General features: G+C 59.9%; 1 protein-coding gene across 1 annotated transcript in view; it reads right to left on the reverse strand.

The window, feature by feature from the left end:
• The window catches only part of SRRM3 (serine/arginine repetitive matrix 3), a 61011-nt gene that overhangs the window by 7511 nt on the left and 34908 nt on the right, over positions 1–18592 (reverse strand). The window contains 13 exon segments of the mRNA XM_070483938.1: positions 606–638; positions 640–685; positions 1074–1211; positions 1313–1537; positions 2135–2502; positions 12634–12814; positions 13193–13297; positions 13803–13853; positions 16038–16073; positions 16194–16256; positions 16673–16702; positions 17220–17300; positions 17391–17519. Coding sequence (XP_070340039.1) covers positions 606–638; positions 640–685; positions 1074–1211; positions 1313–1537; positions 2135–2502; positions 12634–12814; positions 13193–13297; positions 13803–13853; positions 16038–16073; positions 16194–16256; positions 16673–16702; positions 17220–17300; positions 17391–17519 — 1486 coding nt within the window.

Below are 18592 nucleotides of genomic sequence, written 5' to 3' on the forward strand. Positions count from 1 at the left end.
CCACCGCATACAGGTGGGGTGTGTGACCTGTCTTGGGGGTGGTGTCCCAAGCCTGGGGGTCTGGCCTCTAGCTCTGGGGGTGCCGAGAGGAGGTAATGCCCTCTCCTCCCTTGGTGTTCTGGACCATCAAGGACTAGGAAGGGCTAGTTTGAGAATCAGACCATGTCAGAGCTGAAAAGATGCTCAAGGAGACCTGCTCCTTGTTCGGACATGAGAACCAAGACACAGAGAGGCACATCGATCTCACAAGGCTGTGGCAGAGCTAGGCTCAGAATTTTGCCTGTGGCCCTCTACCCCATGTCATGGGTCTAGGGATTTCAGTGTGATGCAGACTATAATCTCCCTTGGAGACCCAGGCCCAGATCCTCCAGTTCTGGCAGAGATGCTCTGATCATGGCTTCTGCCATGTCAGCCACACTCTGGGCACAGCCCCACTGGATCCTGTGGGGAAAGTGGGAGGGACATTTCTCCCACGCCATGCTAGAGACCAGGCTGCTGGTGCCTCCTCCTCCAAACTCCCCAGGGGGCTGGGAGGTTAGTGAGAAAAGGAGAGGCAGACAGACGGACGGACGGACGGACAGCTGAACAGAGCCAGATCAGCTCACATGGGCATCTCCCCTGCAGCCTGTGGAGAGGGGGTCCACCTGGCCCCCAGGCTGGCCACAGGCTACTCGGCAGGCTGGACCTTGAGATGAAGGAGAAAAGGAGACGTCATTGCCAGGAGATGAATGTGGGGAGGGAAGGAGGGCGGGAGGGGCACCAGGAGGGATGGCTGGAATCGTCCAGAGCTGAACTCCATGCCTGCTGCTGCCCACCCAGACCCAAGTACAGAGCCCCTCGCCTCCATGGGCCTTCAGGCCCCCACGGGGGACCCTTCCCTTCTTGAGGCCTCTCTCCTTCCGCTCGATGAACCTCCGTCCTCCATCTCTGAGACCCACCGGTCCCCAGCACCTCAGTGCTGGCCTGTGTCCTCCCTGGGCCCCCTTCCCTTCACTGAATCCCCCTTCCTCTCCGTCAGCCCCACCCCTCCCTGCACCCCGGGGTCCCTGCGGCCGGCCCAGGCCCCTCCATACCTGGTGATGCGCCGCGGCTCCATGAAGCTGGGCGAGTCCCGGCGCCGCTTGCGGATGGGCGAGTAGCTGCGGGAGCGGCGCCGGGCGCGGGCGGCCTCGGCCTCGGCGTGCCTCGCGCGGCCCTCGCCGTCCTTGTCCCTGCGGGCCCGGCCAAGGTGAGAGAGGCGCCCCGGCCTGCCCCACCGCCGCGCGCGCCAGAGCCCCCGCCAGGCCCCGCCGCCACCCGGGCCCGCACTCACCGGCCCGGCGGTTTCTTGGGCGACGGCGAGCGGCTGGGGCTGCGGGCCCTCTTCTCCGCGGAGCGCGAGCGGGACTTGGAGGGCGAGCGGCTGGAGCTCCACGAGCGGGGGTGCGGGCCCGGGCTGCGCGACGAGCTCTTCTCCTCAGGGCCGCCGTGCCGGCCGTGCGCGCCCGGGGACGGGGAGTTGCTGGCCGGCCGGGCGCGCGGGGGCCTCTCCTTGGGCCTGGAGGAGGGCATGGCGACAGGGGACTCAGCTGGGGAGAAAGGGGGCTTAGTGGGGGGAGAGGGGACCCCGGGAACAGGGAGGGAGCTCAGCTGGGGAGAGAGGGGGTTCAGTGAAGGAGCGGGACAGAGTGGGGAGAGGGGGCCCCGGGGACAGGGAGGGGGCTCAGCTGGGGAGAGAGGGGGCTCAGTGGAGGGGAAGGGATTCAAGAGGGGAAGGGTTCTATGGGAGAAGTTTATGGAGGAAGGGAAGGGTTAGTGAGGGGGTGGAGGTTGTGTGTGAGTGTAACGGGGGAGGAGAGTCAGGAGGAGAAGGATGTTCCTTGGCGGGGATGAGGGGCTGGGGGGCGCGGAGAAGGATCGATCGGGATGAGAAACTCTGTTGGGGCGAGAGTGATCAGCGAGGGGAAGAGAGGGCTCGTTGTGTGTGGGGAGTGATCGATGGTGGGGGAGGGGTCGGTGTAGGGAGGGTGCTTCCTGGAGGTTGGTGGGGGGCGTGATCAGTGGGAGGGGTCGGTGGGGGGAGGGTGTTCCCCGGGGCCGGGACAGTGCTCAGTGCCGGGAGGGGGCCCCATCTCCCAGGGCGGAGCGCGCTCACCGTTTCGCGTGCCCGCCGTGGCCTCGCTCGGAGCCGGGCTCGGGCCCGGGCCCGGGGGCGCCGCCGCCGCCGCCCGAGTCGCTGCTGGAGCGGGCCCTGCTGAGCGAGCGCGACGAACCCCTGGGCGGTGCGGGCCGGGCGCGCCGGCGGCCCCTGCGGCGGGGCGCGGACGCAGAGGACCGCGAGCGCCGCCGCCGCCTCCGCCGCCGCCGCCGCCGCCGCCTGGCCGGCCCGCCCGCCGCGCGGCCTCCTCTGCCCTGCGACGACGGCGCCGAGCGCGGGCTCGGGCTCTCCTTGCCCCGCGCGGGCGGCGTGGCTGCGCCCGCCTCCGCCTGGTCGCGGGCCCTGGGCGAGGGCGAGCTGGGCTTCTGGCGGGGAGAGAGGCAGAGAGGGCACGGAGGGGGCGGCGAGGGAGACAGAGATGGAAGCAGAGACAGAAGAGAGAGGAGATCGCGAATGCAGAGAGAGAGGGAGGAAAGAGACAGAAGTTAGAGAAGCAGCAGACAGAGACAGAGGAAAAGAGGAGAGATGAAGAGAGAGAGAAAGAGGACAGACCAAGAAAAGGAGCAAGAGATGGAGGGGGAGAGAGCGGACGGGTGGGGTGGGGGGAGAGAAAGAGAGGGGGCTTTCACCGGGCCCGGGCCGGGGGCTGCCAGTCCCGGAGCATCGCACACACGGTTCCCCGCGCCTGCCCTGCCTCTGCCTCTCCTGAGTGTCCACCTTCTGGCCTCAACAGTGCAGCTCATGCAAGGTTCTCGGCATGCAAAACACAAGAGGGACGGAGCGGTGGGGGGAGGGGGCAGAAAGGGAGGGGGCTCCAGGACGGGTTCGGGGGCTGGCATTGCCCCCGGATGGGACGGACGATCCCGGCGGAGAGAAGAGAGAGGGCGGGCACGGGGAGGCCAGGCCAGGGCCAGCCCACCAGGCCAGGCCCCCCAGTGCGTGGGGGTGGGTGAGGGATGGAGGGGGCACACGGCACACAGATGGGGGTGGGGGCGGGGCGGGACAACTGAACTCAAAACTGAACGGAAGAAAGGGAGGAAAAACAGAAATAAAAAACAAAATCCACAAATGTCATTAGATACCAAAATCAAAAACAATGTCTGAACTCCTGGGGAACTGACATTTTTCTGTTAACATTTTTCTTTCTTTGTTTTCCGGCCCTGCAGAGACCTGTGGAGCTGTCAGTAGCACCCGACTGTCTTTCTGTTTCTCTCTTTTCTTTTTCTTTCTTTTTTTTTTTTAAGTTCTGATTTTTAAGTCCCTCTTGGTTAACGTCCACTTACCAATAAAGTGGCACTTCCTCCTTTAGTAGGTAAGATGTGTAAGAGAAGGGAAAAGTGTGGTAGCGTAAGTTCATCATTAGATTCACAAAAATGCAAGAGAGATAGAGAGAGAGAGAGAGAAACGCAACCACCCCATTCTAGGCCGAGAGGAGGCCACACCGCCTCTGGAGGAAGGACTGGCAGCGCCCGGCTCGTTGGGCCTGAGCAGGCACCTCTTGGGTGACCACTGGATAGAGAAGTCAAATGTTTTTCCAAAAGCGGAGTTCGAACACAAGGATGGGAGTGGGGGCACAGAAAACCAGAAAGGGTACCTGGTACCGTGGAAAGGGCCCTGGCTGGGAATCAGGGATCTGAGAGCCTGCTGCTACCTCACTGAGTGACCTTGTCCAAGTCACTCTCACATTCAGGCCTCAGTTTTCCCATCCACAAAGTGAGAGAATTCCTGATGGCCCTGCCAGAGCAAATATTCTAGAATTTTCTGCAGGTCCCTTGACCCCCCCCAACCCCCCACCCTCCAGAGAGTTGTTGAGTACACTTGTCTGTTTATAAGTCTGTCCCGTTCCCCCTGCCCCCCCAGTCACCAGCACCAATTTGACTTTGAACATCTCCAGGGCAGATTTGGGGGTGGATTCAGCTCTGTAACCTCAGTTTTTATCACAGAACTTGGCATCTAGTAGGGCCTCAATGCCGTTTGCAGAGGAAGGAGGAATGCCCTCACGAAGGCCAGGGCCAGGGCCAAGCCAGGGAGTCCTCGGGGAGGGGCAGGGTCCGGGATAAGCTCTTTCAGCAGCCTTTTTGGAATGAAAGAACAAAACCAGCTGCCACCCCTCAGGGTACCTTGCTGCCAGGGACTGGAAGGAGGGTGGTTTCCTTGGCACGGACCTGGGTGTTTCCTGCAGGGGGCAGGGTTGTGCCAAGGCCGCTCTGTGCAAGCCTGGCTCCAGCCTGGGTATGGAGGTAGAGTCAAGAAGTCAGCCCCATTGGTGGAAAGGCACAGCCGGCTTTGTGAGCAGTGAGCACCAGCCACAGCTGGTGAGAGCAGCTGGCCAGAGCCAGATGGGCCATGGATACCTCCTGGGAGAGCCTGGTGTTTCCTTTTGGGGCAGAGGCAGGCATGGGTGGGCAGAATGGATATCGCTGGGTACCCACGTGCCGGTCTGAGCACCCAGATCTCCTGATCACCAGCTCACCCCTCCCCCTAGGCTAAGGAGAGATGAAAGCTGGGCTCTTCAGCCATGACCCCTCTGAGATGGCAGTTCCATTCTCAACAGACATCACTAGGAGACCCTTGGGTCCCCTAACACATACCCCCTCCACCCCAGCAGGTGGCCAGTGCCTCACAGCTCCCAAGCCCCCAGCACTGGGTTCTGTCATCCAGCATCTTTTTCCCTCCAGAGGAGGCAAACGACAGAGACGTCTCCAGGTTCCTCAGATTGCCTGTTTCTTTCCTGTCCCCTGGGTTGTCAAAGAGTATAAAGTGGTACCAGGTGGGAAGTGGGGGACCCCTGGAAGCCAATGCGTAGCAACCAAGGAGACGCTGGAGCCCGCCTTCCGGAAGCCTTTGCTTTGGTGGGTGGGGGCAGCGAGGCAAGCGGGCAGAATGCTAAACTGGGGGATCAGGTCCTGGATGTGAATCCTGGCTCCACCCCGGACTCTGGATTGGAGCTAGCTACTTCTGCCTCCAGGGAAGAGGCCAGCAGTGGGGGAAGCAAACCCAGAGCCTTGAGGTTCCTTCCCACAGGCATTGCAGGGCCCTCTCTACTTCCCACTGTAGGGCTGGGAGTGTAAGAAACAAAAAAGGTCTGATTGGGTGGATGCCCACCCATCCTGGTGCGGCCCCCAACCACGGAGGTCCAAGCCGCTGTGTTGATCTAGAGGCTTCCTGCCTGGCATGTCTTGAAGTCCAAGCCCTTCCTCACTTCCCTCTCACCTCCTGCAAGCCAACTGGCTGCCATAGCCCAAGATGATAGTACTTGGCAAAGTGGAACACTCTGGAATCAGCCCTGAGACCTTTAAGGATGTGACCTGACTCTGGGGGCCTCAGTTTCCCCATTGATAAAATGGGGACGACTAGGGTCTTTGCTGGGTGGGCCTGTACGGGGGCTGAGAGGTCTTTTTCAGAGTACAACTCACTGTCCCCTCGCAGACTGACAGGGTCAGAGCAGTGCAGGAAGACCTTGGGCCCCATGGGGCGTCCCCCAAGTGCCAGGAAGGCGGACGTTGGGAGGAAGGCACTGCTGGGCAGGGTGACAGGTAGAACCTCCCTAGGGCCAATCTCACGGCCTTGTCCACCTATCCCTCCAGAAGGCTTCCAGGAAAGGTCCCACGATCCTGCCAGAGGGTGAGCCTCATCCTCTGCTTGGCTGGATCTTAGTCTTCCCAGGAACTGAGGGAGATCCAAGCCCAGGAACTTCATCACCAGACAGGACTGGGGTGGCCAGGGACCGCCAAACATCTCCTCCAAAAGCCTGCTCTTTGTGACTCCTGTCCCTCTTGCCTGGAACTCCTCTCCTCTCCTCCTTCTGCCCCCCCACACCCCGCAGCCTGGCTAATGCCTATCACCTCTACCCTCAGCTCAAGGCCACTGCCTCCAGGAAGCCTCTCTTGAGCCTCGCACTGAGTCAGATGCGCTCCTCTATGAGCCCTCAGACCCTTGTTCCTTCCTTCAGTATGGACTGTGCCAGGCTGTGCTCAGGCTGGGGCTGCCATGACCAGCAAGAGCTTCCCATCCATGGTTCAACTTTGCCCCTCTCAGTCCTCCAGTCTGGCAGGTGGGGCCGTGAGCCCAGGTCTGCCCACCTCTTCCCTGGCACGGACACCCATCATGGGCCCTGGCCCAGGGGCGTGCTCAGCGGATGCTTGCTTAGTGTGTGCGTGAATGAATGAATGAGTGAGTGAGTGAGTGAGTGAGTGAGTGAATGAGGGATTAGCCGGCCCCTGAGCCCTGCTCCCAGGAACCCCTCTGCTCCTTGGTACCACCTGCTACCTGACACCTTTTCTTTTGCTTAGGTAAGAGATTTTTGAGGGGAAAGAATGAGAAGAGAGGAGGAGGTGACAGTGTGCTGGCGGATCCTGGTGTTCTTAAGGACAAGACCAAGTGAGCGTCTGGGACAACCACCCCCTCTATGCAGCACTTGAGGATCCCATTTCTGGGGCCCTGGTCACATCAGGCACTCCTTGAGGGTGGGGCCTCCACTCCCCCCATTAGGCTGGGACACAGTCTCCTCCGTCAGACCAGCAGTGCTTTCTCCCTCCCTGCACAATTTCCTTGTCTGCCCTCCCAGCACTCCCCAGGGCTGAGGAATATTCTGAGGGGGTGAGCTCCCCAGGACCTGCGCCTGGCGTCAATAGGAGGGGAGGGGAGTGTGAAAAGCTGGGCCTTCTCTTTTTAAGGCTGAGGATGGACGCCTCACAGGGTCGGGATGTCAAACTTCTGTAGCTGCTCCCAGATAGGACAGGAAACAGTTTAAAGGGCAAGGCTGGGGAGGCGGGGGTCCCTGAGGACCTACTTCTGACGTGTACCCTTAGTGTGGCTGGAGGAGCACTGGGCTGCAAGCCACAAGTCCAGGGATCTAGGCCTGGTTCTGCCTCGACACCTTGGGGGACCCTGACTCCTACTGACTGTCCCTTCTGGATCATCCGGCACTGAGGGACCACATTAAGCTCAAATTTGGAAGATGGAAGGATGCTGGGGGACTGAGGGAGGCCCCGTCCAGGTTGGGTGGTCCAGGCAGGGGGTAGGTGAGCTGAGATCCTCTCCATCTCCCAGACTGCCCCACAGAGACTTTGCTAAGTAGGCCCTTTAAGTCCACTGCCTGCTCCTAGCCAGCTCACATCCCCCTTGAAGTTCAACTACCATTACACCCCAAAGATGGAGCTGTGAGATTCAGCCCTGGTGCCAGCTGTGGCCCCAGCGCCCACCCTAAAGGTTGGCCTGCTGCAAGGGCAGGACCCACGGGGGCCCAGGAGGCCCCAGAAGGTGGGACGGGGCTCTTTCCTCAGGCCTGACCTCAGCCAGAACTCCCTCCAGCATCTGGAGGCCAAGAGACCCAGCACAGGCCCCTCCACCACTGCTTAGCGCCCAGGTGGGCCCCAGGGGCCAGCAGGGGTGAGGGCCTTAGCAGCTATTCCAGACAACAGATCGGCTCAACCACAGCGAAAGAAACACAAACTTGGAATGCTAAACCACACAAAAATGCATTCAGACAACAAAATGAGAAAGAGAGGAAGTGAAGGAGGTCAGGGGGTAGGGGTGGAGAAGAAGAAGGGGTGGGGAAGGTGGAAAGGAGGGAAGAATGAACCAGAAAAGTTGTCAGGGAAAGTCAAGAAAACCAAACGACAAACCAGGAAACACAGCTTTGTAGCTCATTTGGAGAAAATGCAAGTTACAAATGAGTAGTCACTAAAATAAAGAAAGAAAAGGGAGGGGGAGAAAACCAACCAGAGCAAGATTGAAAGAGAGAGAGAAAGAGAGAGAGAGAGAGAGAGAGAGAGAGAAAACCACATTCAAACCAAGCAGAGTGGCCGGGCTTATCTGAAGATGGGAGCGAGCGAGCGCACAGCTGAGCCGGGTACCTACCTTCTCAGCGGTCAGGGACAGGAATGCAATAATAAAAAAGAAAAGAAGGTCTCCGCATTGGGAATGCAGAATGGGGGAAAGACAGTGACTCTAAGCTGCGCACCCCCTCTGAATTGGCACGAGGGCAGCCAGTGTGGCTTTGGGTCTAGTCCCAGGGATGGGAGGGGGCTCCTGCCCAGCCATTTCGGTTTGCTTTTTAAATTTACCCACAGGCTCCAGTAGCCGAGCTTTCCTTAACTCTTTAAAACACAGAAAACCTCCGGAAGGCATGCAGGAAGCAGCTGATGGAAGCAGAACCACAGGGTGGGCTAAGGAGGGGCTGGCAGCATGGGGAGAGGGGTCCATGTCAGGAGAGGGAGACGGAGAGAGAAAGAGACAGACACATGGAGAAACAGAGAGAGAGAGAGAGAAATAGACAGGGAGAGAGAAACAGAAAGACAGAAGGGAACGGAGAGAGACAGGCAGGGACAGAGAGAAAGGTGGACCCAGACAGAAAGAAGAGAGAAAGCTGTTTAAACAAGGCCAGTCAGAGTGGACGGGGGCAAGGGGGACCCACGCATTTAAAAGGGAAGGCAACCGCGGATTCAATTTGTTGAATTGATCCTGCCTCATTCAACCCCACTCCCTTTCCTTCCGGCTTTGGCATCATTTTAGCAACATTCATCCCTCCTGCCTTCTGGCTTCATCCTGGGAGAAATACCGAGTGGTCCCTTCCTGTCTGCCTGCCTCACTCTCCTTCCTGGAGGTGGGAGCTCTTTCCCCGGGGAGGCCTGGGATGAGGCAGGTCAGGGAGTGCGTTGGGCACCTCTTCTTGGGGTTCCCCAAGGCTGCCCATCTCGTGATGAGATTTGAGCCAGAGCCGGAGAGAGTCCAGGGGCCTTGCCCACGGACCTTCTCTGCCACCCTCACCAAACAGTCGGGCTTCCCTTGACACTTCCAGTGCTAGCAACAGGTGGAGCCAAGGAGTAAGTGGCCTTACTTCTGAGCCTACAAACCCTGCACACCCTTTCTGGCCCACGTGCTGGGGAGAGCAAGGCTAGCACCACTCTGTGCTCCTGGGGGCGGGAGGGAGCCGGGTAAAGGCACCACGTGAGACGGGATGGAAGGCCATGTCCCTTGAGGTCTCAGGCTCAGTATCTTACGCTTCCATCCCACCTCATGTGACCTTGAGCAGCTCCCTTCCCTCTCTGTGCCTCACTATTTATTTCCCCACATGTGTGAGGGCTTAGGGCTCCCTGAGCCACTGAAGCAGCCATCATATAGAGTGGGCTTGCATAATGTGTGCCCACCTCAACCCTGGTCTCTGCGTAGGCAGGTCCCAGCGCTGGGGAGCTCAGAGAGCTGAGAGCATGCTGTAGACATCTGGAGGGGTCCCCAGGGGGAAGGCAGGAGCTGAGACAACTAGCATCTACCTCCCAAGTCCTCCTCCCGCGTTCAGGGCTCCTGGAGTGGGCTTTCCATTGACCACCCTCTCCACATCTTGGCTGTGGCTGGGGGTCTTAGGGTTAGAAGGCTGGGGTCTCCCTTTGGATCTACCTCTAAAAAGCTGTGTTACTTTGAGCTGGTCATTTGACTTCTCTGAGCTGCCCAGAAATCCCTTGGGGGTTCAGTCCTGGCCTGAGATGGAACAACTAAGAGATGTGTTAGGAGCCAGCTGGCCTCAGTATCAAGACCAGGATGGACTTGCCTCTTGCCTCCAGTCCGTTGCCTCAGAGTGTCTGGCTTTGAAGCCCTGACCTGAGTTAAACTCTCTCAAGTGTCTTCAGTTCCCTCCTCCAGGGCCCCCTAAGGATCTGAGGCCTGGCAACGGAAGGTGCTGAGCAGCTTGTCCCCATCATGCCATCTTCTATTAGACAGAACTGAGGAGACACAGGAAGCTCATTGCTCCGGGAAGCTGCCCAAGTGACCTGGGACAAGGTCCTCCCCCTCCCTGGGTCTCCCAGCCTCTCTCCAAGGTTCCTTAAAGACTGAGACTGTGGTCTGCACCCCTTTTGTTAATTTAAAAGCTGCAGCAGCTCCGAGTGTGTGTCTGGGCTGAGGGAGGGCTGGCTGTGGCCACAGAGCTGGCAGGCGCTGTTGGCGTGGGAGGCATTTTTTAGGAGTTACCTTCCCTTTTAAATTCTGATTACAAAGGAAAAAAAAATAAGTATAGAGAGATATGTATATGCTTAATGTTCACTGGAGATTCAAAACCATCTGCCTTAGGAGGAGAGGTTCCCACAGGAACACGCACAAAAGCAAAATTCTAGGACAACACAGAAGAGAGAAAAAACCCCAGAGAGAGAGTTTGCATTTCTGTACATTACAAAAGGCACAAAGAAAAAAGAAAGGAAAAGGAAATACAAACAGAAACAAAATAACAAGAAAAGTTATATAAACTTTCCCACCCTCTCCCCTTGCCGCTAAATGAGAAATGGAATCACAATATTACCACGTTTCAAATGGGAGGCTAAAAAAACAAACAAAAACATAGACGGGGTTAAAAACGGTGAGCTTTGCCTTTGTTCCGTTTGTTTCTCTCTCTGTTTTTTAAAGGTAGCGTCCAAGAATCCCCCTCCCGCCCCTGTATACTTTTTCCCAAAGATGTTTTTGGTGAATGGCAAAGCCTGTGACCCTGGCCCCCATCACCTCCCTGGAGGCGGAGGCGAGCCAGAAGTAGCCTCATTCCGCTCCTCAGAAAGGCCTGGCAGGCAGAGGGGAGCCGGGTGTGGGTGAGCAGCCTGGGATGTTCTCAAGACCCAGAGTCCCAGGGCCCAAAGGGTAGGGGAGGATCCGGGGACCACGCTTTGTGAAAGGAGTGACAAAGTGCTGTCTCCTAGAAAACTCCCAGGGCTGTGCCCAAAGGAGCCCCATTTTGGAGGGAAACAGACTGGGGTGCTGCCCCGAGGCTGGAGGCTGGGCTGCCTCCCCTGACTGCTCTCTCCTGGGGTCTATCTAGTTGCCGTGCCCATTTTTTCTACATATGCCCAGGGTCCTTGGGGGGTATTGCTCTGGCCTTGAGGGCGGGGGAGGGATCCACAAGTGGGAAGGGGTCTCCTTTCTGTCCTGGCTGAGAGAACCTGCGTTTCTGTGTCTCTCGGAAGCTGTGAAGCTTCTATGAGAAGGGGTCTGGGGCACCGTGCCCATGGAGGGGCTGGTGGCGATGCTCCTTTCTGGGTTTGCCCAGGTTGGGCATCATCTCTGGGGCCGATGGCACCAGTCCCTGTCCTGGGCACCCTCAGCTACCGCTGTGAGACTTCTCCCACCCCTGAGACAGATCCAGGGACCTGGTGTGATCTCCACATGGCCCAACCAGGCCCCTGGGAGCTCGGGAGCCTGGAGCTCAGGAGCCTGGCACCCTGTCTGGGTGGGGCAGTCTCTCCAGACAGGTAATGTCCTTAAATAAAAATTAACCTGGAGACCAAGAGACTTGTCAGCTGCCTCTGGTTTTCCTCACTGAGGCGGTGGGAGTAGGGGTGTTTGAGAAAAGAAAGGGAGTGAAAGGAAACAGCCAAAACTCAAAATGGAACTGACCAACACGAACATGTCTGCTGCTGAGACCTGAGGTCTGGGGAGGGGCAGCCCCCTTCCTTCTGAGGCTTCTGGGGCAGCCTGCAGGTCTGTACCCGAAGTCCCCTGTGCCCACCTAGTGCCCCTGCCAGTACTTCAGCCCCCTCTCCCTCCGGGGGCTCTACCCCGCCCTCTAGATCAACAGACAAAAGGGGATGTGGGCTTCCCCTGGGGCCTGGGAGAGCCCCCTTCCTGGCCCAGCCCATCCACCAGGGAAAGGCTGAGAAGCCTGTGTGCTCTGCCAGCTCCTACCATCACCACACACGCCTGTGGGTCTCAAGGAGTCTGTGCCCCTCCTGGAGGATGGGCGGGGACAGTTTTGGGATGGTGTGGGTGTGGAGTCTCTGAGGGAGCGATGGTGCCCTGGGAGGTGCTTTAGGAAGGATGGGCCTTAGGAAGCGGAACCTTCAGGTCTGAGACACCTGTCCGAGCATGGGCAGTGCCTAGGAAATGACAGACTCTCCTGGGGGCAGGGACTTTAGAAATGCAGCTCTGTGGCTGCGAGGGGACTGAGGCGGGTGAGGGATCTGAGAGAGGGGGAGGAGGCTAAGGAAGAGGTTGAGGGAGGCAGGGCACTCAGAGAGGGGGAAAGGGCTTGGTGGGGAGAGGGAGGCTCAGGACCCAAGTGATGCCCAGGGGAGAGCCTGTCTCTTGAATCCTGTTCCTGACTGTAACCCCAACCAATGTCCAGGCCCCCTCCCACCCCAATATGCCTGGGGGGAGGGAGGCAGGAGACCTTGGTTCCTCTCCAGTTCTTTACCAAACTGGCTGAGTGCCCCATGGGCAACCTTCTCTGCCCTTCAGTTTGCCAACATCAAGGGTGGCCCAAGCCTGCAGGCCCCCCACCCCCACCCCCGGCACCCTGACACTAAGGGCCAGGTGGGCGCAACACCCGAGCACTCCTGGCCGCTCTCCGTGCAGGGAGGGCGCATGAAGTGGGGGAAGCGGCCCCGTCCCCGTTACACACTCACTGCCCCCTTCTTGCCCCCTGCCGAGAGGCGACCCTGCCCCGACCCGGCACTGCTGACCCAGCCCGGCGCAGCCCGCGCGGCGCGGGAACCCTCTGCAAAGCGAAGCGTACGTACATGGGGCGGGCTGTGCGCCGAGCCGGGGCGGCCGCCGTGCGCTCCGCTCCGCTGCCTGCCGCCGCCGCCGTTCTGCTGGGGCGACCCCCATCCGCTGCCGCCCGACGGGGAAGGCGACCGGCTCCCACTGGACCGCTGGCTGCCCGTCTTCCGCCCGTCGTCTCGGTGCTTGGGGCTCAGCCTGGGAGGCAGAGGACAGAGGGAAGCCGGCCTGGGACGCCCCCTCTGCAAGCAGCCGCCGCCCGGCGGGAACGGCAGCGCCCCACCCACCCCCTCACTGGGCTGGGAAACCCTTCCACAGAGAGAGCGAGGCGCAGCCCTCACACGGCGGATTTCCGCTTCAGCGTCTGGGGGGCCTTCGGGCAGGGCCGCAGCTCTTCCTCGCCCAGTTCCAGGTGGGCACCAGCACACCCCTGGTAAACTTCTACCCACTGATGAATTGCTATTCTGTCCACCAGCCCGTCTCCAGCCCTTGGGGGTGTTCAATCTGCAAGTCCCTTCCCCCAGCAGAAAGCCCAGCTCAGCCACATCTTGAGCGTTCCTGCCGCCCAGGGCCTACCTGCTGGGTGATCTGGAATCACTGTAGTGGGAGGAGAGTGAGGGGCTGTGGGAGCTGCCGCTGCTGTGGCGATGGGACCTGCGGCCTGGCGACTCCGCGTGTGGCCTGGGAGAGAAATCAGCCCGTACCTAAGTTCTGCCCACCTCCCTGCGGGGGAGCCCTGTGAAGGCCTGAAGGAAACCACTGCTGACCAACCCCTCCCTCCACAGTCTCCTACAGAAGGGGCCCAGCTAGTCCACCTGGGTCATTTGTTGGAATTAGGAAAAGGCGCCCTTTTCTCTAGGCAGCCCCAGGCCCCCACGACCTCACTGCCCCTCAGCTGGTGCTCTTGTGACTGGAGTGGGGGGAGGGACATGGAGGGAGTCACAAGGACTGAGCTTGAAAGGCCCCTGGCCTGGGAGGTGAGAGACCTGGTTCCACCTCTAGCTCTGCCACTGCCTCACAGGGCCCTTGGCTTCCTCTCTGGGTATGAATTTTCCCATCTGGGTGGGAGTGACAAAATGAACTATCTCTAAGGGCCTGATTCTGGGATTCTAGAAGACCAGATTTGCTGGGGGGAGGGGAGGGGGGCGGGGGGGGGGGAGGCTAGAGAGTGGGGAAGGGAGCTCACCTCTTCCTCTCTTTGTTCTTCTCTTTTCTTTTGCTCTTAGGGCTTCGAGATCTGCAGAAAGCAGAGGCTACAGTGACAGCGTGTGACAGCATGGCCTGAGCCAGGGAGGGGCAGGGTGGGGCCTCCCAGCCCTGGAGCCAGGCTGTGCCCAGGTATGGATCTGAGATTCCTTCCTCTCTGGGACCTGAGCCCCCTCCTGGAGTCGACTTGCCCAAGCCACCCCACTGCCTTGGTCCTTTTCACTTGGCCAGGCCTGTTCCTTCCTTCTCCTAAAGTCCTGGCTCCTGGTCACCTCCTGCCTGGGCCCCACCTGCTGCTCCCTCTGGCAGTGCCAAAGGTAATGTGGCCATGGCCCCAGAAGGAAGGGTGCCTTGCTTGTCCTTCTGGAATTGGTCTTGGGACAGGGCCCTCTGATGAGTCACCATGGTGGGAGTGGCCCCTTCACACTTCCTTTGTGTCCTGTGTGCTCCAGGTCCCCTCAGATGGGGCTCTGGCAGAGTGCAGGCTTCCTGCTTCTCTGTCCTCTGAGACTGTGGCCTGCCCCAGGTCAGCTCACCAGGGCTTTAGGAAAGAAATGCTTCCCCTTGGGCACGATCGCCTTGCTTTTGGGGTTACTCCTCTGACTCCCATCCAGGGCTGCCCCAAAGCTGCTCATCCATCCCATCGCATCCCCTCCCATCCAGGTCTCCGGAGTAGGCCCATAGCCCAGCTCCTTCTGCCGCTGACAAAAGAATTGAGAAGTTTCTCATTAAGCCTCGAAGGTCTCACCTCACCCCTGGGCCCTGCAGGGTTCTCAGCCCCACCCTCCCCGATGCCACCAGATTCCAGCTCTAGCATTCTAGGCCTGGACAGATGCCTCCTCTGACCAAATATGAGCTGATGCTAAGAAACAAAGGAATGTATTTTCCTTCTTTTCCTTTTTTTTTTTTTTGAGGAGGATTAGCTCTGAGCTAACATCTGCCAATCCTCTTTTTGCTGAGGAAGACTGACCCTGAGCTAACATCCATGCCCATCTTCTTCTATTTTATATGTGGGAAGCCTGCCACAGCACGGCTTGATAAGCAGTGTGTAGGTCCGCACCGGGGATCTGAACCAGTAAACCCCCAGCCGCTGAAGTGGAATGTGTGAACTTAACTGCTGTGCCACTGGGCCAGCCCCACAGGAATGCATGTCTCACAGGAGCAGAATGGGTGGGGGGCAGGCCGGGAGGTCAAAAGTTTGGGCTCTGGAACCCATGCTGCCTGCTTTGGGCCTCAGTCTCCCGTCGGGGAGCTGGTCTGGCCCTGGCTCACCCCTAGGTCCTTCCCAGGACTGAGGGTAGTTGGTCAGAGGATCTGTGCAAGCTGATGGTGACCACTGGGGGGCAGTAGGGGCCCACACTGGCCCATGAGAACCGGGTGGGGCGGTGGGTGAGGGGTGGGAGGTGGAGAGGAGATGGGAAATTGGGGAAATTGGAGGGCCAGGATTTAGGAGTTTATTTAGGCTCCTCCTTCCCCACTTGGGAAGTGGACATGGGCAAATTCCCACTGCAGGAATGGGACTGAGGGCTCTGCCCCTCCTCAGGGCTGCTGAGAGGGGGTCTGGTTACCATGCCAACAGTGGGGATGCAACTGTCCCCCATCTTCCTTCCCTCTATGCTTAGTTTTCTACTTTCCCCACCCCTGCCCCTGAGTTCCTGCCTTTCTCCTCGTCCTCTCCCCTCCCTCACTCCATCCTGAACAAGTTACTGTCCTGCTCAGGGCCCCATGCTGGCTCCCAGCCTCACTTGGTTGGGGGCCAGCTCCGTAGCCTGGTAGTTGGTCCTCCTGGGGGCTGGCACCTGCCCCCAGAAACCCCACCTCCAGCCACAGCCAGCCCACCCTGTCTCCTACCCACTGAGCCTTTCTTCTGTCTGGCACGCCCTTTCCCTCCGAATTCGGGGTCCTGATGCTTCTGTCTTCCCCACTGACATGTCCACAGACATACCCCTTGGACACCAGAACTACCATGTTTGGAAATTCTTGGGGCGCTCACATCAAGGCTGACTCATGAGGCAGACAAGAGTTGCCAATAATTGGCCTTGCTCCTCCTGCCCCCTCTCTCTGTGCCCTGCCTGGCTCTGGGAAGGAGTCCCTGGAGTGGGAGTATGGAGCAGGGCAGGACCGTCACAAACCCCCTCCCATCATGGCTTCTTTTGGGCCTTGGTCCCTGCAGGGGGCGCTAGCTTCTGTGCACATCTCGCAGGGCACCACTCACCTGTGCCGTCTCTTCCTCCGGGACCCAGAATCAGACCTGTAGGGTCATAAAAGGGTTCTCTTGAGCCCACCTGGGGTGGCCTGGGGGCACGGATGTGCAGAGCCCTGGTCCAGAGCCCCACAGGAGTGAGAGGAAGCCCCAGGGGAGGGAGGGTACCTGTCTCTGCGGTGCTTCCTCACGCTTTTCTTCTTCTTGCGCAGAGGTGAGGCGCTCCCACAGCTGCGGACACAGAAGCTGGGCTCTAGTGATCTGGGGCCCCCGAGAGGGAGGGGCAGCGGGAAATGGCTGGGGAAGCCTGCGTGCCTGGGGCATCGAAGCTGGAAAGGGGATTCCAGGCCATGAAGCCAACTGCCCATTGTACAGAGGGAACCAAGGCCCCAGGGATGGGCAAGGTGCCTAAGGGGATCTTTCAGACGCCTTGGCATTTAAGCAAAGACTGTTTCAAACCCAAAAGTTAGAGGCTCCAAGGGTGGGATTTCTGGCCTCTGTGGGGAAAAGCTGGCACGTTAGCGGTGTCCAGGGTCCAGACCTTGAGGTGGCAGGCCTCCTGCCCTCTGGGGGATGGCCTTGGAGTCTCTCCCACCCGCAGATGTGCCCCCAGCCCCACCAGGTCCCTGCCCGCCTTCATCACTGACCTGCACTCTGAGTCTAGTCTCCTCTTTTTGCTGAGGGCCAGGGGAGAAAGGACAGACAGACAGTTGGACGGGGTTAGTTGGGGCCCCAGACATTCACCAGGGTCTCACTCAGGGAAGGGGAAGAGGGACGGAAAGATGGAGAACCACAGCTGAGACCCAGCCAAACCCCTCCTCCCCAGGCCACTCCCACTCGAGGTGGTGGGTGCCCCACAGATGGTGAGGTGGTGCAGGGGGACTCCTAGCAGGTGGGGTAACACAGGGGCCACATCAGTGTGTCCAGTTCTGGGGCGGATGAGTGTCAATGGGGGGCCTCAATGTGGGGAGGGGGCTTGAGGAAGGGGAGGGGCTGAGTGAGGGGGGAGGAGTGAGGTTGAGTTCTTTTAGGGGAAGGGCACTTCGTGGGGGGCAGCACAGTGAGGGGGACGGATTCAATCAGGGCAGAGCGGCTCAGCGAGGGGCGGAGCCCAGGAATGCCTGAAGAGGGGTGGGCACCTGGGGGCCCCACCGCGCCCCTCCCGCGGCCTCCCGCCGGGTAGGAGGCGCTCACCGGCTTCTCCGGTGGCCGCCTTTCTTTTTCTTCTTCTTCTTTGGAGGCGGCGACACCGAGCTGCTGGACCAGTGCTTGGTCCTGGGTGAAAAGCGCGGGGAGCGGCGGTGAAGTGGGAGGGGCGGCACTGTCCCCAAGGCCCCCCCCCCTCCAACCGCGGGGGGCGCTGACCTGTACCCCCGGTGCCCGCGGTAGCAGGCGGCCGGGCAGTCGCAGTCCACCGGGCCGTCGTCCTCGTCCAAGGGCGCGTACTCCAGGCCCGGCTCGGCGCCCTCGGTCAGCCGCGGGGTCTCCACCACGCTGCCGGCGACAGGGCGGCTCACCACCTGTCCCGGCGGCCCGCCCTCCCCGCCGCCCTTTCCCAGCGCGGCGCCCACAGGTCGAGCGGGGCGGGGAGGGGCTGGCGGCGGCTGGGTCTGCGCCGCGACCCCTCCAGGCTCAGGCGGGGATTTGGGGAACCCAATGGGGAGCCTCTCTTCCAGGTCCCCCAGACTCAACGGCGCCGTATTTTACAAAAGAGAAAAAAGAGCGCCGGCCTCGCTCCTCACTTGGCCCTCACCCCTTCTAAGTTCTCACCCTTCCAGGGAGCCTCCTCCTCCTTAGCGAGGCCCCTCCCTTCACTGAGTCCCCTCCCGGCACTGATTCTTTGTCCCTCCGTCCTGGTCATTGCGCTCCACTCCCCCTCCCCAGCCCCCTTGCCCTCACTGAGCCCCCCTCTCTGAAAGGTGTCTTTCCTTAACCCAGCTGTCCTAGTCCCTGAGCCCCCTGCCCCAGGACATCTCTGAAATATTCATAGCCTTCCTCCTCTCCTCCTTGCAGCCTCCAGAGCTGCTCCTGTCCCGCGGCCCCGCTGTCATGGCCCCGCTGTCATCAATCACTGCCGGGTGGCGGTGTCTCGGGCCTCAGCCCTCTGTCGCCTCCGCTGCGCCCCATCCATCTTGCAGAGCTCTTCCCCTGGCTCAGCAGGGACCGCCACGTCCTGTCCCCACATCCGGCTGGCTCAGGAGCCCCCAGCCATCTCTGCCACAGATGTTTGCTCCCTGCTGGCACTTTGCGGAGTGGTGCTTGTTTCCTAAAAGTGCCTGGGCTTCAGGCAGGAGCTTGAGCTTTGAAGCTGCACATGTGCCCTCATCATGCACTGTCCCTGAGTCACTGTGTGACCTGCTGCCTGCCATGCCCCTCTCTGAGCCTCTTCTCCGAGATGAGAGTGAGGACTGTGTTATAGGGCTGGGGGAGAATTCGCTGAGGTAACAGCGCTGTGCAATTTCTTTTTTTTATTGCACAAGCCCAGAAGTGACCCGCAAAGGCCTAGCTCCAGGGTAACGGCTCCAGGGTGGTGCCCCCCACCCCCATCTTCCATTTTTCATTCCATC

Source organism: Equus asinus, chromosome 14 (assembly GCF_041296235.1).
Source record: "Equus asinus isolate D_3611 breed Donkey chromosome 14, EquAss-T2T_v2, whole genome shotgun sequence".
Taxonomy (NCBI): domain Eukaryota; kingdom Metazoa; phylum Chordata; class Mammalia; order Perissodactyla; family Equidae; genus Equus; species Equus asinus.